General features: G+C 56.1%; 1 protein-coding gene across 1 annotated transcript in view; it reads right to left on the bottom strand.

The window, feature by feature from the left end:
- KAZN (kazrin, periplakin interacting protein) overlaps nucleotides 1–25,813 on the bottom strand; it is a 1,070,250-nt gene that overhangs the window by 105,407 nt on the left and 939,030 nt on the right. Inside the window, 1 exon segment of the mRNA XM_019461891.2 lies at nucleotides 21,273–21,464. Within this exon segment, the coding sequence (XP_019317436.2) occupies nucleotides 21,273–21,464 (192 nt within the window).

Raw genomic sequence — 25,813 nt, forward strand, 5'->3', positions numbered from 1 at the left:
CGCCGGGCCCCAAGCGCCCAGGGTGCCGGTCAGCCCCGGGGCCTCTGGGCGCCCGCTGCCAACTCCCAGCCCAGGCCTGCTCAGAGGCTCCTCTGCAGAATCAGCCTGACAAGCTGCCGGCTCCTGGTCTAGCACCGGGGGCCTGTTCACCCTTCACTCTTCAGTGCAGCTTTACCAAGAAGCCACGGCATTCTCACCGTGAGCTGGCTGCTGGGGACAGAGCAGAAGGAAATCAGACTCGACCCCCGTGCCCTCCTGCGTCTGACAATAAATGAGCGTCCAAATGCAGAAAACAGAAACCGTAAAACGTACTGTGAAGGGAACCATTTGGGGCTGATGCTGAGAATGACTGGGGGGGGGCAGCACAGGGCAGCAGGTCTCCAGGGGAGAGGAAGCTCCAGGGGCCCCTCTGAGCAGGTGACACTTAAGCCGAGTCCGTGAAGGATGAGCCGCTCTGGGAGGCGGGGAATGCTGGGAAAGAACACTCCAGGCCGAGAGGCCAGCAAAGCCAAAAGGCCCTCCAGGAACGAGTGGCCTCGGGGCATTTGAAGAACAGACCAGAATGTGACCCAGCGCACTCGGGGCGATGAGGTCGGTCAGGGAGGTGGACACTACATCACACGGGGAGCATGCAAGTCCCTCCCAGGGCCCCACATGCCAGGCCGGGCGCCAGGAGGTGTGAGGCACCCAACATTGCCTCCTTCCTACAGGTGGCAGGCCTCTGGGAAGATCAGCTCTTCCTGCGGGGACCGGGAGAGGCCGGCCGGAGGGGAGTCTGACGGGGGGGGGGGAAGCACACAGAAGCGGCAGGTACCTCTCAGGCAGCATCTCACTGGCCGATCTGATCTGCACTCCCCTCCGAGAAGCAAGACTTCTGGGAGGGGAGGGCGGGCGGGGACCTGGTAGCTTCCTCAGCGTCCTGTTCGTCCTGTTCGTGCAAGTCTCCATTCCTGGAGCGCTCACTGTGGGCCAGGCCCTGAGCTGGGTTCTGATGGCACAGTGATGACTCAGTCACACAGCCAGGGTGTTAAAATCCAGCCACCAGTGAAGGCACCCGGGGAGCAAAAGGAAAGACATGAATCACTGTGCTGCCAGCAGGGGAGCAAGAGAGAGGGATGGGGGTCAGGACGCAGAGGGAGAAGGATGCGTCTGCAAAGGGAAGGAGGGGAAAAGCCCACCTGGTGGCCACGTGTCAAAGGCTCTGGACCCTGTGGGTGTGGGGGGCTGAGGACCAAAGACACAGAGGGCTGGGCCAGCTCTGCTGCCGGGAAGAGACTAGAAACTGGCGTGCGTCCTCTCCGGTCGGCTGCACGGGGTCCAGAGCCAGGGACAGAGGCCCGGCAGAAGGGGCTGGGGGTGGGGTGGGGTGTGGAGGGCAGCGTGAGCCGTCCAAGGGAGTAGCTCCGGTGACTACTGACGGGAGGCGGCACGGCCCAGGGTGCCCAGACCTGCCCGTTTTCCAAAAGAAGGTGCAAATCCGCACCGTGAAGAGTTTCCGACTTTCAAACACTGGAAACGCATTCAAGCATTGAATAAGCAACACAGACTCAACAGAACATATCTGTGGGTCGGCAGCTTTACGGCCTGGGATAACCGAAGGCAAATAAAAACAAGGAAGTGCGTCGGACATGCCTGAAGGTGCTTGTGCCGGGCAGGAAAGGGCTTCCGGCAAGAGGGGCGTTTTGCACAAAGTGCCGAAGGCAGGAAAGGAGAAGCAGGTTAAGGAGAACCCTGTCTGGCTCCTCCTGTCGGGCCCCTGATTATTTCCTGTGCAGCTGGTGTAGGTGTGCGAGTTCCAGCCTCTTTCTGAACGGCAAACGTACGGGGACGGAGGCCCAGCCCAGGGAGGCTGTCCCCCGGGCTCCTGCTGTGATGGAGCTGAAATGGGGAACAGTCGACGCCCATCAGGCTCTGCAGGGAATGCTGTGGGGCTCCCAGGGCGGAGGGTTCCTTGCTGTCCTTGCAAATGGGACAGCAGGGCCCAGCCCAGCGCTGGCACCTTGGGGGATCCTGGCAAAGTCCCAGCTCGTCCCAGCAGAAATGCACCTGAAGGAGCTCCGTGGAGCTCAGCTTCTCCCTTTCTGCCCAGAAGGGTGCCGGCTACCTTCTAGGATCCAGCGCACGAGGCTCAGGCTCCCACTTTCCCCTTAGCCTCCTCCTGCTGCCCCAGGAAAACTCCCCCCTGTGCTGCTAAGCACTGAGACAGCAGCGGTGGCCTTGGCGGCTCACGGTCTGCTCCGTGCTGGGCCTGAAGCATGGCGGGGTGAGCAAGAAGGCGGTGAGCGTGAGGGTGTCGCTCCCGTCCTCGGGGCTGATTGTGCCCGGGGCAGGTGGCCGAGGTGACAATCCATCCTCCCGTCCCCCTTCCAGGCAGGCCCCAGTATCATCCCCACTTTGCAGATGAATAAATATCATGAATATCATGAATATCGTCCCCACTTTGCAGATGGTCAGACGGGCTGAGGGACGAGCCGGGATTTGAACCCAGTGCCTGAGATCCCAACCTCCACATATGATGGCCTCCATCGATGCCAAGGGGCAGCCAGATGACAAGAGACAAGTGACAGGCCACGGCCTGAGACGAAGGGAAAGAGAATCCAGCACAAACAGACTGAGCCGCCACATTTTCCCAAGTGCAAGAATGAACACTCCCGGATGACCTCGAGTCACTGAGAAATGTTGACCTGTGCTCCCCTGAGTCTGGCTGGTAAGGGCAGGGGCCAGGTTCTAGGAAAGCTTGCTGTCCCACGTGATGGTCACACGTAGGGACCCCGAGAGCCCAGGCGAGGGGAGGCGGTCTTGCACGCAGCTGCAGTGTTGCCCAGAGCTGGGGCCGGAGGCCCTGGCTTCTGCGGCCGAGCCACACATGTGACCCCACCTGCGTAAGGGTGGCCCTTGTGAACGAACTGCCCGCCTGCTGCCTGCGTTGACAGCCGTCCCCCCAAACAGGCAACGATCAGAATCCCACACGCTGGACGGATTTTACGAATCCCGTCGGTACTGCATCCAGACCGAATACAACCGGGGGTGATTGGATTTTCTGGCATCAGGAAAATCAGAGCCCAGGACAGCAATTCTGAGTGTGGAGCATCATTAGTCCAAGTGCAGCCACCCCGTTTTTAATTCCAATCCCCTCCAGCAGAGCTCGGCAGGGCAGAGCTGCGGGGCAGCCCTCACTCCCTCGGTGACTCCAGGCTCTGGCGGGCGGAGAGGAGAGGGCGGGATCGGGTGGGGATGGAAACGTAGATGCCCAAGCCACGGGAACTCTGCCTTTGCCTGGGAATGCAGTCCCCACAGGGGAGGGCGACATTCTCTCTCCTCTCAGGGAGGCTCGAGGAAGCCAGAAGGAGGGGGTGATGGTACAGGACCCCCAGCCAGGGGCCTGAGGCCAAACGTGGGGAGGAAGCAGGCCCTGCCTACACCTACTGCTTCCTCTGAAGGAAGAACCACTGCCCTCGTTCCCCTCCTCCTCCCTGGCCGGGGCCTTCTGGATTCTCTGTTTCTACGCTACACCCCCAGGCTGGCTTCCTAAATCCCAGTAGAATCCCATCACTCCCTGCCTCAAGCCTGCAGCGGCTCCCAAGGGCCCTCCTGCCGGAGGAGACACTGCCCTGTGCCAGGTGCCCAACCCCCATCCCTGTGAGTTGTCCTCGTCTCCCATACCTGATCTGCCGGAAAGTCAGGTGAATTCTCCAACCTGTCCTGCCAGGACTGCAGCTGCCTTCCAGGACCACCCCCGTCCCCGTCTTCTCTCACCGGCAACATCCAGAGGGGCTGCTTCCCATGCGAATCAGGTTGAGATGCCTCCCTGCTTAAAACCGGCGCGATAACAAAATCCACTTCCTCACTCGGATCGCAAAGCCCCTCCCGAAACTGCCTGTCCTCACCCCCAACTCTCTCCCCGTCCTTCACCCTCCAGCCACAGCGGCTTCCTCTGTCCCCCTCCCGGTGAGCTGCCCTCCTGCCACCACCCTGATTCATCAGCTGCCTCCTTCCCATCGGTGTCGCGAGAGACCCCTGCTTCAGAAAGGCCTTCGCTGACACCGCACGCCAAGGAGCCCCTCGCCCCGTCCCCAGGATCTTCCATGCCCCCCACCCCCATTTTCATCCTTTATGGCACGTGTTTCTATCTTATCTCTTTCTCGTCTGTTCGCTGATTTATGACTCGACTCTCCTCTAAACTGCTGAGCTGGAAGGAGGCGACACTTTGTTCTCTCCTCCACGAGACACTCGGCACCTCGCCCCGGGCCTGGCATGTGGCCAGGGGTCAATCGATATTTCTGGGATGAATGACTCTCTGCGTTTCTGATACCTGGCGAGTGCTTGCCGTTGCGCCCTCGATTCAACCGAACAGAGGAAAGCAGCCGCGGCCACTGCTTGCTGAGGACCCACTAATGACTTAGCCGGTAGGTGCGGGCAAAGCCCCTGGGGCCCAGTGTCCCCTGTGTCTGTCCGTCTCCGGGAAGGCGGCCGGCCAGGGCCCCATCAGAGTCCTATACCCCTTGCACACAGCTCGGACACGGAGGGGAGCCGCTTTCCCTAAGTGGCTCCGGAATAAGAAGACAGCGGCATCCCCTCGGAGGTCCTGCGCACCCCCCCCCCCCAGTCTGCGGCGGGACGGGTGCACCGAGCCCTGGCTGGCCGCGAGCCCGCCAGTGGAACTGGCCTGGGATATGCCAACCAAGAAAAGCTACAGGTCAGCACTTTCTGGGATTTGCTGCTTTAATATTAAAATATTCATAAAGAGAGGCAATATCGCCGTGCACGCGTCTCCTATCTGCAAACGAGGATCAACATCTGTTCCCGGCACTCGGCCAGCGCAGGGCACATACGGGGGAACTGGCGCTGTGCGAGGGCAGGGCTGCGAAACTGTCGGAGCCCGGCAGGCCAGCACTCGGGCGGCGGCCCGTCCTGAGAGCGCCTGACGAGTCTCACTCGGCATCACGGCCGATGCAGCGACATTACCCAACACGGAGCCCACGTTCCAGCCGCCCCAATCGTCCCCAGGAACCGCTTCTGCGGCTGCTTCACCCCCCAGTCCGAGATCCCACATAGGGTCGCACGTTGCACTGAGCCGTTGTGGCTCCTAATTGTCCTTCAGTCTAGGCGGTTCCCTTTGCCTTCTGTGGGTCCTTTGGTGACACTGAAGCTGCCTGCTCCCGATCCAACGAACCCATAGGTGACATCGTGGCCTCTTCCTGTGTCCTGTCAGGAGGCCCACACGCCGTTTGCCCACTCTGGTGACTTTCTAATTATTTACACACTTACTTACTAGCTTTCGTCTCTCCCCTCCTTTCCCCCCTTAAAAATCTAATTTTCTCGGGGCGCCTGGGTGGCTCAGTTGGTTAAGCGTCCACCTTCGGCTCAGGTCACGATCTCGCGGTCCGTGAGTTCAAGCCCCGCGTCGGGCTCTGTGCTGACAGCTCAGAGCCTGGAGCCTGTTTCAGATTCTGTGTCTCCCTCTCTCTGACCCTCCCCCGTTCATGCTCTGTCTCTGTCTCAAAAAGAAATAAACGTTAAAAAAATTTTTTTAAAAAAAAGAATCTAATTTTCTCATTGTTTTGGGTGTTCACAGTGTCTCATCTTCGCCAGCAGCCGCCTCTTCCAAACGGTGCCTGGTTTCTGACCCATCTGTCTCTGAATGCATCCTTGCTTTCTAGAACGACAGGATGGTCTAGTCATACCTTGTTACTTTCCGTTGCCCCCACACCCGGGATCCTCCACTGAGGTCCAAGGAGCCCTGGCTCCTTCTCACGGGGAACAGCAGTGAGCTGTGGGCACCAGGCGTGTGCACTGCTGCACAAGTCACTGCTTCTTCGCCCTTTCTGTGATTTCGACTCGTAAATCACATGCATATAAAATGTACATATGTAAATTATACGCACACACACACACACACACACACACACACACACACACACAAAATCACGAGCATACTGGCCCCTCCAACTCCCATCCAACACCTTCCCCCGTTCCGTATTCCCATGTTCCAGAGGCGATCCTGGTACCTAACAGTAGTTTACTTATTTGGTCTATTCCGTAGTCATGGAATAAGTCCACGGTTATTACACAAGAAGGACTGCCAACAAATCTATGTAAACTTCTAAGATTTGTTTCCCATTCTGTTCTTTTAAGCCTTTGGGTGTATTTTTTTTTTTTTTTTTTTTAAATTTCTGAGAGAGAGAGAGAGAGAGATCAAGTGCAGGAGGGGCAGACAGAGAAGGAGACACAGAATCCAAACCAGGCTCCAGGCTCTGAGTTGTCAGCACAGAACCCGACATGGGGCTTGAACCCACAAACCATGAGATCATGACCTGAGGCGTAGCTGGACACTTAACCGACTGAGCCACCCAAGCACCCTCTGCCTTCGGATATATTCCATGAGGAGTATAGGGTAACCTGTTTCGTATTTGTGTTTTATTCCCAGGGCAAACCCTCTGAAGGGGGACTGGTGGATCAATGGGCAAATGCGTATGTGATTCTGCTCGCCGTACCTCACTTTCCCCCCACTGGGGTCACACCATTCTGCCTCTCTGCCAGTCATGCGTGAGAGTGCTAGTCCCCCACAGGTGTGTTGGTGTCATTCTGTGCTTTTGCCAACCGGAGAGGTGAGCAATGATACCTCTGGGCAGATGTAATTTGTATCTTCTTAATCTGCTGCTTATACTTCCAGCCCTGGGATGAAGGCTCTGGCCCTGGGGCCAAGTCCAGGGCTCATCCCGAAGGTGCTGGGCTGGGCATCCTAGCGGGGGCGGGGGGTGGTATTCACGGTCACCATGCCCACCCACTTGGGCCTGAACACCGCGGACCAATGAGGCCCGAAACGACACGCTGGCTTCTGTGTACAGGCGAGGAGAGCTCTGGGTCTCTGGAGAAACCTCAGAAGCGTGCCCTTCTCCTTTGTGGAGAAAAAAGGCTCCCTGGTGTCTTCAAGAGACAAAAGCAACGTTCTGGCCTTCTGCCCTGACGATCACGGACAAGCTGCCAGGCTCCTGTCGCGGGGCCAGGAGCTCCCTCCACAGTGCTCCGAGCAAGAGGCCAAGGGTGCTGGCTGGACAGTGCCTGTGCGGGCCTTCGCTATTAACTGGCACTTCTCTTTCCTACATCAGCACCTGCGCTTCCCGTACCAGGCTCGTGGGCCACAGGAAGACGTCTTTAGCAATTCAGGTGGTGGAAAGATCCAGCACGGTGTCTGCAGTCCTCTTGCCATCACACAGTCACGGCCCCAGGCCGGGCATCCCTCGGGGTCGCAGGGTGCTGGGAACAACCTTGGCTCAGAGGGGATGAGCGGGGAGCGCTGGCCCCACCCCCAAGCCCAAGCCTGCTCACCTCCACCCAAGGGCTGCATTTTAAGGGCTCAGAGAAACTTGAGGCATTAGTAGGGCAGTAGGACTGTGTTCAGTGGGAAGGGGCACATTTTTTCTGAATCTGTCTATATGGCTGTTTCTAATTTGCACCAAGTCTCCACAGAGGCTAGTGGGAGCCCCACAAATGTCTGAAATGCGCATTTACGATCCCCAGATTGGTGACCGGCCTACGCTTTTTGAGCTAAGATCCTACGCTACTGGGTCAAGATTTCATTAAAATGTAGAAACCTCTCTTAGGAGCACAGACAGTCAAAAGCGAGGACCGCACTAGGCGTCCAGGGTGGGGAGTCTAGGTCCAGCTTCCAGCTTAGCTGGGGCATGTCACTTCGCCCCCAGAGCCTGGCCTCCAGGTCCCGGCTCCCTTCCCCAGTCTTTCTCTGGGGAAAGGAGGTCTTTCCCAGCATCTCTTAGACCCCACTGTTCCACCCTTCTGGGAACCTGACTCCCCAGAACACCGTGCTCCACCAGGAGACACAGGGGCCCTCTGGGTGCGGAACATCAGTTGCCTGGAAACGCCTCCTTCTCAGGGCATCACGTGCTCTTGCTGAGGTTTTCACACGGAAGCCGCGCAGGCTAGGGATGCGAGCCTCCTCCAGCCGCCCCACCTCCCTTCCCCTGCCTTCCGCGTCCTTCTTCCTGCAGCCACCACCCGAAAGCTCCGTTCCTCTGGTGTCAACGAGGATGCGCTCCGTGATTTAATAGCTAACTTCTCTGCCTCCGCTCCCTCCCGTCGATCACAGCACCAGAGTGTTTTTCAAACCTCTCTGTCATGGGAAAGATCATGTCTTTTTCAGGTCCATAAAGAACTGAGTGGCCTGTGGTGTCCTCATATATCATGAGCGGTCTCGGAGGAACGCAGACGAACCTGCGACGGAGGCAAGCAAGTGCTCCGGGCGACAGGGTCAGGTGCAATGGAGGGCCAGTGGGGCAGGTGAGCCCTGAGGCCGGCCACCTCACGGTCACCTCACGGTCACGGTCATGAGCATCCAACCCCCACACCTTTGTTTGTGTCATTCCCTGACCTGGAATGCCTGCCTGACACCTGTCCAGCTACTCGGATCCTATCCTGCTGGTCAAGGGCTACAGGTCCCGTCTGCCTGGGACAGTCCCAGTTTACTCCTAATGTCCCAGGAACAACGTTAGGATTATCATCTTTCTCAGAACTCTATTTAATAGGCCCTCTTTCTCTTATGAAACCCTCCCAGTTTAGACGATAAATGATACAGTCGCTGTAAGCCGAGTGCAAGAATAATGATAAAGAGGGAGCCGCTGATATTTTAACACATGGGTACTTACTGCCCCAACCTCTTTCTACGACTCTTCTCATTAAATCCTCAGGACCGGAGAGCAGGTGCTGTTGTAATCCCTGGGCCACCAACAGGAGACAGAGAGGTTGAGCAACTTGGCCAAAGTTCAAGTGGAGCCTGGTCCTGTCTCTACCACCCGCATGACCTCGTGCACCTCTGCTCTTTACACATAGAAGGGAGATTAGGAACTATCCTGTAAGACGGCGGGCAGGATTCCACGAGCCGCGGGTTGCTTTCCTGGACGCTCCCTGCCGTCACTTCTTTCCTGAGGGTTCGGGCTGAACTCAGAAGCTCAGAGGGGCACCTTCCCTTCCCTATAGAAGCGTCTCCTAATTGCTCGCTATGAATTGGGAAATCTCTACTGCCCTTGCTTTTGGCATTCACATAGAGTGTAAACGTGGCAGGCAGGAAGCCCCCTTGTTTTGAGCCACAAATCCCACCCTTAAATTATTCACCATCTTTCCGACTTACTAGCAACAAAGTTTGAACAGCAACAGAGGCCACCGTGCCTTGGCATCATACCCCCCCCCCTTCTAGGGGGAGCTTGGAAAGCCCACCTCTGCCCGAGGAGAGCCCTCACACTTGCAGGGGAGCGAGGCCACCTCCCCCCCGCCCCCAGCCAGCCTCCGTGGCAAGCGGAGCCTCCAGACCATATGACAACAGCCTACAGCAGAACTCCCCGTATGCCCAGTGGCCATCCATCACCAACGTGAAACTGCCCCTCAAATGTGCTGGCAGCCTGGGGGCGGGGAGCGTGGACCTCCAGAAGAGTGGGAAGCAGAAACCCTCTCGGATGAAAAGAAATCCAAGAATAGAAGAACACTGCCTGCAGGGGTTCCCTGGTGGGCATGGAAGATCCCAAAGAGGTGAAGGGGGGCTTTACCAACTTCTCATCCAAAGAGGAGACACAGCATTCCCATCCGTGGGACCACAAGCCTCTGACTGACTCCCCACCACCCTCATCTATTAAGCTGTCATCAGGTGCTTTGGAAAACTCCGACATTCAGCAAGACATCACCAACCAACTCATTCTTCTTTTAAAATAGAACATTTTTAAAAATGTTTATTTTTGAGAGCAAGAAAGAGACCGAGCAGGGGTGGGGGAGGGGCAGAGAGAGAGGGCTCCCGGATCCGAGCTGTCGGCACAGAGCCCGACGCGGGGCTCGAACCCACGACCTGTGAGATCGTGACCTGAGCCGAAGTCGAACGCTTAACCGACTGAGCCCCCCAGATGCCCCACCGACCAGCTCATTCTTCTGCTCTATACCTGGACATACGCCTCACGGCGAGTTCGAGGTTTACCTGCCGCCAGCCAACACTCAGCCCTGCGCAGGTGAGCCGTGAGAGGTCTGGCGCTGGGAGGTCAATGCTCAGCCGGCCACTGAACAGTCCTGGTCGGCGTGCGAGCTAGTGGTCTCCAAAGCCACGCTCCTCTGAGAGCTCTAGCTGCCAATGGCCCCGCTCTGGCGGGTCTGGCCAGAGACCCCCAGTCCCCATCCGCCCACCTCCCCCGGGAAGCCACCCAGGGCCACCCCCGACCTTTCTGCCCAAGAAGGAAGCAAGTTTCCCCCAATCTGCAGTCACCTGAACTACGAGGAAGAAAGACAGGGGCCCTTTTTTCTCCAGTGACACTGGCGCTCAGCCAGTGCACAGATTCCTTAAATGACTCAGAGGCAGTGACGCGTTCCCCTGGTCCCCGTGCGGGAGACAAAGGTCAGCGCTCAGGATGACACCGACAGGTCCTACAACCAGGAAACCCAGCCTGGGGGATGCCACCCGAGCACGAGGACCTTCCGGAATCTGTGACCGACCGTGGGCATGTACCTGTGGGGTGTGGGCCCTCACTCTGCACTTCCCGAGCCCTGGCGGCCCAGCAAGCATCTCGTCCCTACTCGGTCCCTCTTTCCCCAGCCCTGCTAACTGCCGTATAGCAGCAGGAATGGGAACAACCACCGAGAGGCAGAAATAACATACTCCAGACCCTGACCTCAGGGTGCTCCTGGCCTTAAAATGTTGAGTCAACAGCCGCCTTCCCCAGGAAGCGACAGTCCCGAAGCCTTCACAGGGTTTTCAATCTTATGCCTTCACCTCAGGACCCATTTTTTGAGCCCCTTGCCCAACACCCGGTGGGAGAGAGAAGGGTTAAGGGCACCAGGAAGGCCGACCCTCTAGCCGCGTCTAGCTGGGCCCCGAATCCAGGACAGAACCTACCGAGGGAAGCACAGCACAGCCTCTTCCTGGGGCTCAGCAGGTGCTGGGGACACTGACCAGTCCTGGGCCGTGCCCCCTCCTGCTGCCTGAGCCCATGGGTTCCTGCTGAAGACTTCTTTCTTTCCTTGGGCACCGAGTTCTGCTGGCAAGGCCTGAATCAGAACGATTCTTGTAGATCTTCACAATCCAAAGTGCACGGGTGAGCAACTTGTCCAGAGTTCAGGGGCTGCAGAGGTCAGCAGGCTAAGGGCTTCCAGGTTGGGCTGTTGGGTGTGGGCCCCGAAGCTTCTCTCTGGGCCGGGGTCAAAGTGGCAGGCCCTGCAGCACTCTCTGTGACCGGCGACAGGCAGGCAGCCGGTTGGTCGCGTCAAGCTTCTGTCTGGCTTTCCGGGAGGTACTTTCCCCCTGTGTTCTGAGTATGCGGCTCACATTCCAGTGGGACTTGTCACAACCCTCGGCCCAACCCGCCCGTTTTCCAGACGAGGCCTGCAGAGGTCAGGGGCAAGCCTGATGGAGAGCCCTGGCCTCCCGACTGCCCACTCCAAGGTGCCCCCCTACCTCTGACCCACAGGCCCAGCCTCACTCCAGAAGCCACGTCACAAATGATTCGTCGTAAAAACCAACCGTTAACCACTTAAGCAAACAGCAGCGGGACCCACGGGCAAAGTCACGCAGGCCCTAGAGCCACCCACGCCTCCCTGGGTTTAAATTCCGCCTTTCAGGAGGCTACTGCTCTGTCAGTCTTCTTGTCTAAAAAACGGGGAGGATTATCCGAGACAATGTATGGGATTTACAGCCCATGCATTCCTGGCCTATAAAAGTGTTCAGTAAAGGGGTGCCTGGGGGGTTCAGTCGGTTAAGCATCCAACTTCAGGTCATGATCTTGAGGTTTGCGAGTTCGAGCCCCACATCGGGCTCTGTGCTAACAGCTCAGAGCCTGGAGCCTGCTTTGGATTCTGTGTCTCCCTCTCTGCCCCTACCCTGCTCTCACTCTGTCTCTCTCTCTCTCTCTCTCTCAAAAATAAATAAACATTAAAAAAATTCTTTAAAAATATTCAGGGGCGCCTGGGTGGCTCAGTCAGTTGAGCGGCTGACTTCGGCTCAGGTCATGATCTCGCGGTCCGTGAGTTCGAGCCCCGTGTCGGGCTTTGTGCTGACTGCTCAGAGCCTGGAGCCTGTTTCAAATTCTGTGTCTCCCTTTCTCTGACCCTCCCCCATTCATGCTCTGTCTCTCTCTGTCTCAAAAAGAAATAAACGTTAAAAATTTTTTTTTAAATAAAAAAAATAAAAATAAAAATATTCAGTAAATATGTATTTTAATTATGTATACATTAAATGCGTATATTATTTTTAAAAATATTATGGAGCCGGGGTGCCTGGGTGGCTCAGTTAAGTGTCTGACTCTTGATTTCAGCTCAGGTTATGATCTAATAGTTCGTGGGTTCGAGCCCCACATCGGGCTCTGTGCTGTCAGCACAGAGCCTGCTTGGGATTCTTTCTCTCCCTCTCTCCCTCTCTCTCTCTCTCTCTCTCTCTCTGCCCTCCCCCGCTTATGCTCTCTATCAAATAAATAATAAACTTAAAAAAAATATTACTGAACCATCAGATGTTCACCTCCATCTTTTCTCTACTGTAGTACCTGACCCTGAGCAGAATTAGAATGCTCCTTTCTAAATTTCTACATTATTCTGAGTGCCAAAAAATGCCTCTCCTCCTGCTGTGCCCACACGCTGGGCTTGGGCACAAAGGCCTGCCCAGCTTGCCTGGCGGGTAGCAGCACCTTGTGTCTTAGGCACTGGCCAGTCCAGGTGGCTAGAGCTATTTAAAGAGCTGGGCCGGAAGCCCAGGCACGGTCACGCAGACTCGGACCTCTCTGGTCTCTGCCTGTTTCTGGAACGTGAGCCCAGGAGCCCCGCGTGCTGGGGCCTTGACAGCTCAAGGCTCTGCCCGGACCGGCCGGACGCTGCGCACCGGGGCCGGGTCCCCTCCGTGGCCCGCTGAGGCCGGCGTGCGGGGCAAGGAGGCAAAGCTGGAGTCTGCCTGAGCCATGTGGCCTATGGGGTACTGGGAAATGCTGCCCACCCCAAAACGCACCATCCCCAGGACCCCTCATTCCCCTACCCCCCTTTCAATACGGCTTCAATGATTGTCAGTGCACGCTATTTAATACGCACCGTTAGAGACGGTCGGAACATACGCCTCCCCCGGGAAGCCATCACCACAATCAAGACAGGGAACACATCCGACACCCCCAAGTCTCCTCCCCCCGTTTGTGAGCCACGCTCCTGTCCTTGCTTCCGCCCCAGGCAAACACTCATCCCTCTGACCTTACAGATTCCTTTCCATTTGCTAGAGTTTCATGTAAATGGAATCATCCGGGATACGCTGTTCTGCTCTCTGGGCTCTGTCGCTCAGCGTGATTATGTTGAGATCCACCATGCGGCTACGTGGATCAGTAGTTTGTGGCTTTACTGCCGAGTAGGATTCCACCAGAGGATGCACCGGATTCCCTGCATCTGTCGGACATCCGGGCTCCTTCCTGCTTTTGGAGCGATGACGAAGAAAACGGCCACCGCCATTTCTGGGCCGGTCTTGGTGCGGATACGTTATCTCCCAGGTGAGTAAACACCGGGGAGGGAATGGCTGGGTCACATCTCACCCGGCTGTAAAACACCCACGTTCCCGTGGTCCTTCAAAATCTTCTAAGTCGGGCGATTTAATTTCTACACTGTTCATTGTCAGTCGCTGGCCTTCTCCCTCTCCTCTGTGGCAGATGGTATTTTTGCAAAGATGGACACAATAGTATCTCCCATACCGCATGCTCTTTACAGCGTGGGGTCTGGCTAGCCTTGTGGCTGGCCTGTCACCAACAGAATGTGGTAGAGGTGACGCCAAGTGACGTCTGAGGCCAGGCCATAAGAAGCGTGCAGGAGGACCCTCTCTGCGGGGGGCCCTAAGTCTCCATGTGCAAGGCCTGACCACCACGCGGGTGCTCTGGGTATCGTTTCCAGCTGAGACCCGCCCCCACCCCCTCCCCAAGGCACCATACATGAGTGCAGCCGTCCTGGACTCTGGTGGAAGGGTCCCCCACGGCGGGGCCCCGCTGACACCACACAGAGGTGCAGAACTGTCCAGTTGAGCCCTGCTAAGTCCCCGACACAAAATCATGACATATAAGAACACTGGTGGTTGTTTTTATGCCACTAAGATTTGGGGCCAGTTTGTTATACGTCAGTTATCAACTGGCGCGCTCTTCTAGAACATCAGCTCCATGACCAAGGGACCGTTTGTCTGTTTTGCTCACAGACCTACCCTGAGGGCCCAGAACAATGCCTGGCAGATAGATCTCCACAAGCGTTTGTTAAATAGACAAGGGAGTGGGGTATGATTTTATGAAGACTGAAGAGATTTCCGTTGAGCAAAAACTGACCCTGGTGTGGTAGTAACGGATCTGGGTCAAGTTCCAATGCTGAGACCCGCAAGCGGCAAGACCCTCCTGGCGCCTCGGTTTCCCCAACTGTAAAGTCAGGCTCACTCTACCTGTGTCGCGGGGCTGTTCGGAAGTTACCAGAAAACGAAGATGTGTGGAGGGCTCAGCACGGGGCTAATAACCCCAGGAGGTCCCGGATGAGGCTTGCTAAATCTGAGTGAAAAGGTGCCATCCCTGTTCCCTACCCGCTTCGCCTGTGTTTCAGTCGAGGCCGCGAAGCCCCGCTTTCTCCGTGCCTGATCAGACATCAGCGGTGCTGCTCTTACGGGAAGGACCTTACCCCCACCCCCGAGGTCTCTGAGGCCAGGAGAGCATCCCTTGGGGAGTCGAGCAGGGCCGAGGAGAATCATGGTTGAGGCCCCTGTCAGACTTGGCCCATGTCCACGGCCATCTGGGGCCAGTGCTCACCCCGGCCGAGCAAGGGTCCCTGCAACTCTGAAGAAAACCCCTCCCTCGCTCATAGCAAAGCTCTCCTCCCAGGACAGAGGCCAGCGTGGCTTTCCCTTTCCTGCCGCAGGCTCAGGGCCATGTCGTGACCCTGTCAGGGCGAGGTGGGCTCGGGACCTCCACCGTGACAGAGGCCACGGCTCCAAATAGAATTTAATGGGGTCTTGGGCAACGCCATTTGAAAGGCAGCTCGAGAACGTGGCTTTTGTCACACTGGTCTTCCTGCCTCTGCTCAAGCTGTTTCCCCTGCATGAGTACCCTCTCTGTCCTTGCCAGCATCCCCTAAGGGCAGAAGTCCACCCTGCTGAAGTCCAAACCTGGCTCGAACCAGGTACTGCGCATACTCCTGGCAAACTCACAGCGCACCTCCTGGGCTTGTTGGGAAGACTAAATGAGCTAAAGTTCTGGAGTATGTAGCATAAACACACTGCTCAGAAATGCTAGCTGTCGCCACTACCACCAGCAATATCATTTCAGGGGATCCATGAGGAAAACTATTTTCATAATAATGCTATGATGCTATTTGCCTTTTTTACTGTGTATTTTCACCATTGGTACGAAAGCAACGCAGAGTAAAATGCTGACCATCTTAGCAGAAATCCAGGCAGAGGCATCAAACCATATTAGTCGTTATGTTCTTGACACCATGCACTTGTTCTTGAAAGAACAAACAAACAAACGGGGAGGGCACAGTTTTGCTTCCGAATGTCCTTGATGAAGCAGTAAGAATTATTAATTTTATTAAAACTTGATCCCGAATACTTTTTTTTTTTTTAAATGGAGGCACATTGAAAGCTCTTTTGCTGCATGCCAAAGAACAAAGGCTATCTTGACGAAAGACATTTGCATGACCATTTGAGTTGCAAGCTAAACTAGCCACTTTTGCCATAGAATACCACATGTACTTGACAGACAAGTGACTAACGTATTAACCGAGGTACCTGGCAAACTGCTAAGTCCACAAATGAACTAAGTGAGCCTGTTCCTTCTGAGAAACAACTGACCATATTGGTTGTCGATGATAAAATTTGAGCTTTCAAACAAAAGTGAGAATTTCGGCAGATGTGATGTGCCACCATGCCAATAGCTTCTCAAGACTTAAAGACTTTTCTGATGAGATGAGTGGTGATGTTAATAAATGTGACTTTTTGGTGATGGATAATGAAGTATGTCATCATTGAGAAGATGTGATCATTCAGGGGATGCACTGCTCAAGTGATCAATGGTAGGGGCGCCTGGGTGGCTCAGTGGGTTGAGTGACCATCAACTCAACTCATGATCGCACGGTTCACGAGTTTGAGCCCCACATCGGGCTCACTGTTGCCAGGGCAGAGCTCACTTCAGATCTTCTGTCCTCCTTTCTCTCTGCCCCCCCTCTGCTCATGCTCTCTCCCTCAAAAATGAATAAACATTTATTTTTAAAAAAGTGATCAATAGTAGATGCTAAAAAGTCGTGTGTGGTGCAGTATCCCTTCAAAGGGCAGACGAGACCAATGGCTATGTTCACTGCAACAGAACACAAAACCCTCACCAGAGAAAGTCTGAGATCGCACACAGCAGCAAATCTCTCAGATACCATCTAGTGAGTTTTAGTATGCCAACAAATTTACTAATACCTACAATCACCTCATAAGGCAATTAATACCCTCCTCCCTTTTCCAATATTATCTGTTTGCTGCCAGATACTCAACTCAAACAACAAATCACCGTAGCCTGGCTGAAGGAGCAGGTATGAGAATTTGGCAGTCTTCTGGCAAGTCTGACGTTAAAAAGGTTTTGCAAAAATGTAAAACGCTGCTGCTCTCCTCACTCAAGTAGCTTTGTTTGGGGAAAATATAAGTATTTTTCATTAAAAATTTTAAATTTATGTTAACACGTAATGGTTTCACTGCTGTTGTTTAAAAATAAATTATCGGAGACTTAAATAGGTTCTCAGCTTTAATTTCTAGAATAGTAAACACCTACAGAACTAAACCACATAAATAAGAGCTCCTTTGGGGCACCTGGGTGGCTCAGTTGGTTAAGTGTCGACTTTGGGTCAGGTCATGATCTCGTAGTTCGTGAGTTCGAGCCCCACATTGGGCTCTGCGCTGACAGCTCAGAGCCTGGAGCCTGCTTCGGATTCTGTGTCTCCCTCTCTCTCTGCCCCTCCCCTGCTCGAGCTCTGTCTCTCTCTCTCAAAAATAAATACACATTTACAAAAAAATTTTTTTTAAAAAGACCTCTTGGGTCCTCAATTTTGTAAAGAGTATAAAGTGGTCTGGAGACCAGGAAGTTTGAGAAATGTTGTCTTAAGAAAATAAACTGATTTACAAACCCAGATCTTTGAGAAAAAAGTGGAAACAACTTATGTGTCCTAACCAGGAAGTGGCTAAATTATGGGGCCTCCATTTGCTACAACATTACGTAGTCATTACAAATTATGTTTTCAAAGAGTATTTATTGCGAGAAAATGCTCAATACACTCGACACACCATTTAAAAAAGGCAGAAGCAAATTTTCATGGTCATGTTTCTGTAATGCCTTGATTCTCAGGGGGAATCAATGGAACTGAGAGGGGGAAGCTGGGGAAATTGACAGACACCCCAAAGGGGCCCCATGAGCCGCAAGCTCACTGCACCTGTAGGGCTGGAGGACCCCGGTTATGTTTAAACACACAATAACGCCATTCTTTGTTGAACGATCATTCTCGACTTCTGCCTTTACACACACAGCGAGACCGAACTCCTAAACCTGACATTCCAGACTCATCCCCAAAGGAACCAAGGAATCTTCTAAACCCTGTTCTCCCCGAACGTGGCCCTTTGCTTTGCTTTGGCATTGGAACCCCGGGCTGGTGTTTCTGGTGTTTGCTTGAGTTCCTCATCCTCTCACGTTCTGGAAAATTCTGGTCTCATCCAACCCCCAGGCAAAGACGGGGGCAGGTAGGCAGGGAACTGCCAGGGTGGAAGTCTTTGGGGGCTTTGTGTTTTCCCACTGCAGGGACGCCGGCTGTTAACAAGCATCACCCAACATCTGCTGCTTACTTGCTTTGCGCATTTATTCTCATTCTCCTCATTATGGGCATATAAATCCCTTTTCATGCTCCAGCCTCCTTCTGCCCACATCTGTCTGCAATTTACTCACCACGTGCTGTGGCTGGGGAGAAAGTGTCTTATTTATGACTTTGGAGAATGCCGGGCAGGATGCTTGGGCCGGCTGAAGGTGCCCACTGCTTTTGGGAACCACCGTGACCTTGAGCTTCGGTGGGCTCAGGGGGTCTAAGGTCCAGGCCACCCCTAACGGGAATCAGGGGACCGACATCTTCAGGCAGATCCGAGGTGTGCCAAGCCCCCTCTCGTCCGGTAATCACTAAGTGTTTGCACTAACAGTACTAGGCACTGGCCAAGCACTTTATATCTCATTTAATCCTGATGACAAGTGATCTTGTCCTCTTCCTTTGAAGTAGCTACTATTATTGGCCCCAATTATAAGAGAAACAGCTTTGGTTTTGTTACCCTCAGCAAGAGAACTATATAGTTCAGAGAGGTTAGGGAATTTGCCCGAGGTCACGCAGCTAGTAAGTTAGATAGAGATGGGATTCAAGCCCAGATCTGACCCCAGAGTCTGCTGTCCCCTTTCCTGAGCTACGAAGGACTCCTGTTGCTCTCATCCACCGGACTGAACTCCCCAGAGGGAAGAAGAGGGATGCTCCTGCAGGGGAAAGTTTCTGTCTCTGCTTGTGATTAGCTCTATAACCTTGACCAAGTTACTTAACCATTCTGAACCTCATTCAGGTGTCTCCATCTGGGAAAGGGGGTTGATACCCCCTGGTAGGGTTGGGGTGAGGGACAGATCCAGTGCTGGCACACAGTAGGTGCTCCAGAAGGCTTTTCTGTCATGAATACTGACAAGCCCTTGTTGTTGAGATTGCTGTTGACAAGGGAGCCACTCCCTCCGGCAGATCTCCGCGCCTGTGGGTGACTTCTGGTGATGGATAAGACGCCTTACAGCAAAGAGTTAGGAAGATAATGTTTATTAATGTTTATATAATATATAAATGTTTATTTATTTTTGAGAGAGAGAGAGAGAGAGGACAAGTAGGGGAGGGGCAGAGAGAGGGAGACAGAGGATCCGAAGCAGGCTCCTCGTTGACAGCAGAGAACCCGACGTGGGGCTCGAACCCATGAATTGGGAGATCGTGACCTGAGCCGAAGTCGGGACGCCTAACCAACTGAGCCACCCAGGCGTCCCAAGCACGCACATCTTAACAGGCAGCTCTCCACCCTCACAGACATCGCCTCAGTCCTCAGGCCAGGAACGAGGTCTGGAGAGGGCAGACTGTCTGTCCCAGGAGCTGGGGAATGGTGGATAAATGAGCCTGCCCATTCCTTTGGACCGAGAAACAACTTAGAGAGGTTTTGCGCCCCGCCCCCCCATCCCCCCATCCCCAGACGGGTCCAGAAGGGCAAATATGGGTGAGAATTCTTTCCCTGGTCAAGGACATGGAAAGCAGGCTTCCCCGTCCCTGGAATAAATACTGGCAAAGGTGGCTGGGACTGCGTCCAAGGTAGTCCCAACTCTCCACAGGGTCATAGCACTCAGGGAGACCAAAGGACACCAGCTGGCCCAGCCCGAGGCCCCGAGGCACTTCCTCAGGGAGATTTCCCGTGACTGGAGTCTCCATCCTGAGAAAGGAGTGATGTCAGGAGACCCCTGGAAGCTCGAAGCTCGTACAGATCTGCCCAGACTCCTGGATGGCTGCACAGGCAGCAAATGCGTACGTGCCCGGCGCGATGACTTCCCAATCGCCCAGCATCGGCTGGACCACAGCACATTCCACCGGCCCCGTCTGGCCTGAAGACACCACCCGGAACACTGAGTGGCCCCACCGGAAGCACTACCCCAGCAGGAAATGGTTCACCTGTCTTTATGAGTAACACGTATTGCTGAAAAGAATTCACAGGGGGCTATGCACCCTCAAAGATGACTCTCCAGACTTCCTGGGGGACATCAGTGGGACGCTGGACAGACAGCCTGCTTGGCCAGTGTGCCAATGTTCTGCTGCTCATAGCCCAGCTCCGGGCAGGGAAACCCAGTACCAGAGCCGACTGATTGGCCTGCAAAACCCACCTTCCCCGCCCCTGCTTCCCTCCCAGTTAGCCCAGTGGGTGGGCCCGGACGCCCAGGTAGACACTACATTCCCCAGCTCTCCCTGAAGGCGGGCATGGCCGTTATCACCAAGCTCTTGCCAAAGGGAACGTCTGGCCCTCGATTTTGGCTCTTTCCCTGGATCTCCCCCAGGCCGAGGGGGAGCAGAGATACCCCGCAGCCTAAAATGCTCCGCTTGGTGGTTATGGAAGACAGAGACAAATTCCTTAAGCCACTCCGTTTTGGAATGTCTTTGCTATAGCAGCCTGAATTCAACCTAAGTAATAAAACCGCTTTGGCTTCAAAAATGAAGTTTTCAGGGTATTTATCATTCTAGTAAAATGGCACGTGGAAAGCAGGTTGCCAAGTTTTACTGCTTCCCCCCCTCCCCCCCCCCCCCCCCACCCCGCCCTGCCCAGGAGAATCAGAGACAGTAAGGGGGCCTCCAGAGAATCCAGGAAGCCCCAAAGGCCATTTTCTTGCCCTGGGTTACGGGTCCGAGGTCTCCACGCACTGTTAGAGGATGACTCTCAACCTTGCTTGAATAACCTTTTGAGACCCCCCCCCCAAGCCCCAAAGAGCGCGGGCAGGTGGCCCCCAGGAGTGAGGGGTATGCCAGCCGCTAGGGTCCCAGGCCAGCTCTAGGGAGAGCGGGCTGCACACGTGGGACCGCTGGCTTCCTCCTTCCCTAAAGCGGCTTCTGGCTGGCCGCGTGGTGCTTACAGGTGGCCCGGCTCAGCCAGAAAGCACCACACTCTCTCCCACCTCCTCTCTCGTCTCCTCGGAGAGAACACCGGACACCGCACTTCTCAGAGGGGAGCCCCCTCCAGGCCGACCACGGGAGAAGGGGCCCGAGCCCCCCGGGAGACCGCCACGTTGGACGAGAGCGAACGTGGTGGACGGACGCCTCCTCCAGCAGAGGGTTCAGTGCATCTACACCGTCCCGTGAGGGGAGGTGCTAAAGGACCTCGAAAATGGCGGGAAAGAGGAGACCCAGCTGCTGGGTCCACATCCCGATCTAGCAGAGACGCCCACCTGCCGTCCACGCCTCAGAGGGAGGTGGCCTGGACGGCCACTATGGAGAGCAGGTGGCGGTCACCCAGAGGAGGGAGTGACATAAGCGTCCGACACTGCGACAGGCAGACATCTACTGAAAGGGGGACAGGGCGGCCTCAGCTGGGGGTCTAGGCGCCGGAAGACCCCCGTGTCCGCGCCACTCCCCCCCGCAGAGGCAGGACCCTGGCTCCTCGGCGCCCCTGTGGCCCAAGCCTGAGCCCCAGGCAAGGGGAGGGAGGGAACTGCCACCGACTAGTAACTTACCCTGCAAGGCTTCTTTGGCTCTGGCTAGCTCCTGCTCCTTCTGGGCCAGCTGGACCCTGAGCTCGGTGGCTGACAGGACCTCGGAGGACTTGCCACCCTGTGACTCCTCCAGGTCCTTCGTCAACATCTCCTTCATCTGGCGGAGAAGGTGGACTTCCTCCTGGAGCCGGGACACTTCTTCCCGCAGGAGCACTAGGGGAGAAGGGCACACGGTTAGAGGAAGGGGACACTTCCAAGGTGCTCTGGCTTTTCCCGTTTGCTCTGCATTCGAGGCCCTTCCTACGTGTGTGCCGGGAAGAAAAACCTCAAAGCCACTGGCTTTGTTCCAAGAGCCCCTGCCCCAGCCCTGCGCGCCCCATGTCCACCTGCAGAGCAGGCCTGGTGGGAGCCCCCCTCGCCCCCTGCCACATTCTCTACGGCTCTCTGGTGCTGCCGTCCCTGCACCGAGAGCGTCCACTCCAACGGCCGACATCATCTTCCCTCCAAAAGGCAGGAACAAGCATGAGGACGAAGAGCCGACAGGAGGCAGGATTCCGGCCACGAGCCTGCAGCCTGCCGAGTTGACCTTTAGATGCTCTATCTCATTTAATCCCACCAAAAAAAACCCTCCTGAGGCGGCTACCAGCCTCGCCCCCATTTCACAGATTAGGGAGTTGAGGCTCCGAGACATTAAGTAACTCCCCAAGGTCAGAAAGTCAGCAGGTAGCAGAGCTGGGATTCGAACCCAGACGTGGCCAACTCCAGAGCCTGAGCTCCCGGTCTGACTCTCAGGGAACAGTCCCCAAAAGGCACGCTCGACGGGTGTCGTGGAACACGGGGTCTCCGGGAGCCCAGCACCGTGCAGACACAGGACTTCGGCATTCACGGCTGAACGTGCGGGAGAACGGGGCCAAGCGGGCGCCGACGGCGGTGACACCAGGGGCGGGGGTTTCCACGCCACCCAAACCCCACCCCATATCCACGAGGGCGAGAACGTGGTGTCCCTCGGGGGGTGGGGGCCTTGGGAGGCCCCCGTGAGTCTGCAGGCCAGCTCAGCCCTGCGGGTGGACGGATACCCTCGCACCCAGGCCGCTCGCCTGAGCAGCAGCAGACCCCGAGCCGCGAGCCGCGGAGGGTGCGGGAGGCGGGGTCAAGCAGCCTCACTGGGCCGCCCGCGCCCCTGCCACACCCTGTAAGGGAGCCAGCCTCGTGGTCGGGGTGCTCACCCCATGGTTTTGTAAAAGGAGACTAAAAAACGTTGTTTTTGGATGTTTCTTTCTTTTTGGGGCGTGGGGAGGGAGGGGGACAGAGGATCTGAAGCCGGCTCTGCGCGGACAGCAGTGAGCCCCACGTGGGGCTCGACCTCACGAACCACCACATCGTGACCCGGCCGGAAGTCGGATGCTCAACTGACCCAGCCGCCCGGGTCGAGCCGCCCCGGAGGAGATTTTGAATTCTTCATGGGAGCCGGCCCTTGACAACATGGCCCTGAACTCACGCATGGCGCCCCCTCCTTCCTGCCCTCCCGCCACCCCGGTCCCTCTCTTTGCAACATGCCAAGCTCTCCCCGGTTTCAGGGCCTGTGTCCCTGCAGCGGCCTCCACCCAGAGGGCCCTTTTCCCCTTGTTCTCGCTGCGGCTGCTTCCTCACCGCCGCACAGGCCTTCCCCCCGCGCCACCTCCTCAGGGAGGCCCTCTCGCCAGGTCTCACGCTGCCGTGGACTGGGGGTGCCGTCCCTGCCTGGGAGGGTCACGGCTGTGGCACAGCTCTGGGGTCACTGGGTCTCTCGTTTGGCTCCAGAGAGGCATGTGGCCGTGAGCGAGTCCCTTCCCCCTGGAGCCTCAGATGCCCCCCCCCTCCCCCGACGGGTCTCACCCTCATCGGACTGTGACACAGAAGGCGTCTTCCCCCCCGACCCCGCATGGGCCTGGTCCGGGACGTGCTGGGGGCACACAGGAAGTGCTCAATACTGGCGAGGCAGTGGCCCTCATCAACCTAGACGTCTCACCCTCTATCGGCGCCTGGCGTTCTGCAACACTGGGACCTGCAGTCCTCGGGGGTCCTGGGTTCAAGGCGAGCAGGGCAGAGCCAGGCCCGCGGCACGGGGCAGGCGAGGGGAAGCAGAGCTAAGGCCTCAAGAACGTGCGGTCCCTCCACCCCCAGAGGCTTTGCGAAAAGGTGGCTTTGACTCCGGCCGGTCCCTTGTCCCCCTCTTACCACCCTCCCTGAGGCCTCCTGGGTTCGGCGGGCCACGTGTGCGAGGGGGGATGCCCCGGCCCTCCCAGCTCCTCCTTCGCCCACCTCATCTCCCCACAGAAGCCTGAGGGCCCCCTTGAGATGCAGAGCGCAGACCTCACTCCCTGCGGAAAACCCTCCCGGCCGCGCTCCCCACGGTTAGAGCCGACAGGCAGCGGCCTTGGCGGCCCTCTCCGACCTCCCTCAGGCCACCTTTCAGTCCCGAAGATACAGACTCATCTAGGGGTGAGTCTGGGTGCTCCGTCGGCGAAGCATCAGACCTCAGCTCAGGTCATGGTCTCATGCTTCGGGAGTTCGAGCCCCACAGGCATGCCTCCCCGGCAGCGGGCCTGGTCACACCGCTCCGTCCCGCTTGCTGCGGGGTCGGAGGTGCCCCGAACAGCGTGCGGTGACGCACTGACAGTCGCCTTGACTCCCTCGGCCCATCCATCAAGCCAACGAGAGTTTATGGGCATTTGCCCCATGGCAGACACCGTTCCGGGCCCTGGGGACCGTTGGTGTGAATGTCACAGACAGGTCCCGTCCTCAGGCTGGCACTCCCAGACCCCACCGGGAGCAAGGGCTGAAGGACCCCAAAACCCACACTCCGCGAAGACGGGCCGTCTGCAAGGGGGGAGCGTCCGGCTATCCGGCCATCGCCCGGCTCGAATACAAGCAAGACTCTCGGCAAAACTGCAAAGCAGGAGGTTTGCTGTGGGGGGCCCGCTCCCCTCCCTTCGCTCTGGCCCAACATTTGCAGGCTGTCCACACTGCAGGCCCAGTGTAGGGTGTCCAGAGAGGAGAAGGGAACACCCTCGGCCTCAAGGAGTCTCTGGTGAGTAGAAGCAGCAGCACACACGGGTGGGCGTAACACAAGGAGCTGCATGTGCGTGGGGTACAAAGACACTGAAATGGGCCTTGGAAGATGTAAGGGCTGGCAAGCAGAGGGAAGAGCATTAGCAAAGCCTAGGAGGCTGGAAAGCAGAGGCCCCTGGATGGATGGGTGGAGGGGGGTAAATGGGTATAAGGTGAGAAAGAGCAGAAGGTGGCCCTGGAGAGGTATGCCAGGGTCAGATTATAAAAGGTCTTAACCCTGACCACTCCTCTGTGACCCATCTCTAGCAGTTCTCAAGACGCTGGACTTTTCATCCTTGCTCCCTGCCACAGACTAAATGTTTGCGCCCCCCCCCACCCCCAATTCACATGTTGAACCCTAACGGGTGATGGTATTTACAGGTAGGGTCTTGGGAAGCAATTAGGTCATGAGGATAGAGCCCTCATGAATGGGATTAGTGCCCTTAAAAAAAGAGACCCCAGGGAGCTTCCTTGTCCCTTCTACTGCATGAAGACACAGCAAATAGAGAGCTGTCCAGAAACCAGGAAGAGGGTCCTCACCAGAGGCTGAATCTGCCAGTGCCTGGATCTGGGGTTTCCAGCCTCCAGGACTGTGAAGAACACGTCTGTCGTTTACAAGCCACTCGTCTATCGTATTTTTGTCAGGAGCCAGAACAGACTGACACACTCTCTTTCTTCCCAACCCCCCAGCCTGCCAGGGTCTGTCCCCACTCAGCAGTCACCGAATAAGGTACGAGTGAGTGCTCTGAGTTCTCATCTGTGTTCACATTACCATACAGGGTGGCAGAGAAGTTTGCTTTTGTTTGTCTGCTTGGGGATGTGACTTCTGGGCCTCGTTAGACGGCCCTGAAGTGGCCACTAAGGTCGCCTACTGTATCTACACAGATCCGGAGACCTGTAAGAGGCCTGGCTTCAAACCCAGTCCCGACCAGGACCTTGCTGTGACCTTGGGCAAGCCCCATCACCTCTCTGGGTCTCAGGACTCACATAAGCTACAACATGCTATCTGTTTGGGGTTGCCAGAATTAGAACAACAAAACAAAGCAAAACAAAACAAACAGTGCTCCCTCCCACCCCCCCCTCCCCCCCCCCCCAGATGCACACTTCTATTTGAATGTCAGATAAGCAAATATTTTTTAGGATAAGCCTGTCCTAAATATTACACGGGACATATTTATGCTAAAATGTATTCATGGCTTATCTGAAATTCAAATTTCGCTGGGCGTGCTGTGTTTCACCCAGCAACCTTACTCCCATCCATGGGGATTCTGGCGCTGTGTTTCACCCAGCAACCTTACTCCCATCCATGGGGATTCTGGCACAATGATACGGGGCGATCACGAGAAAAGGCTTTGCCAGAGCACCTCAGAGGAGGGAGGGGGGGAGAGGCTAAGAAGGGTCAGGCACAGCCTTCTCTGCACCCTGCGCTTAGGTGACAGCAGAGAGCAAGATGCGGCTGGGTGCCCTTCTCC

The sequence above is a fragment of the Panthera pardus genome, unplaced genomic scaffold (assembly GCF_024362965.1).
Source record: "Panthera pardus isolate Hobbes unplaced genomic scaffold, ASM2436296v1 HiC_scaffold_11, whole genome shotgun sequence".
Lineage (NCBI taxonomy): Eukaryota > Metazoa > Chordata > Mammalia > Carnivora > Felidae > Panthera > Panthera pardus.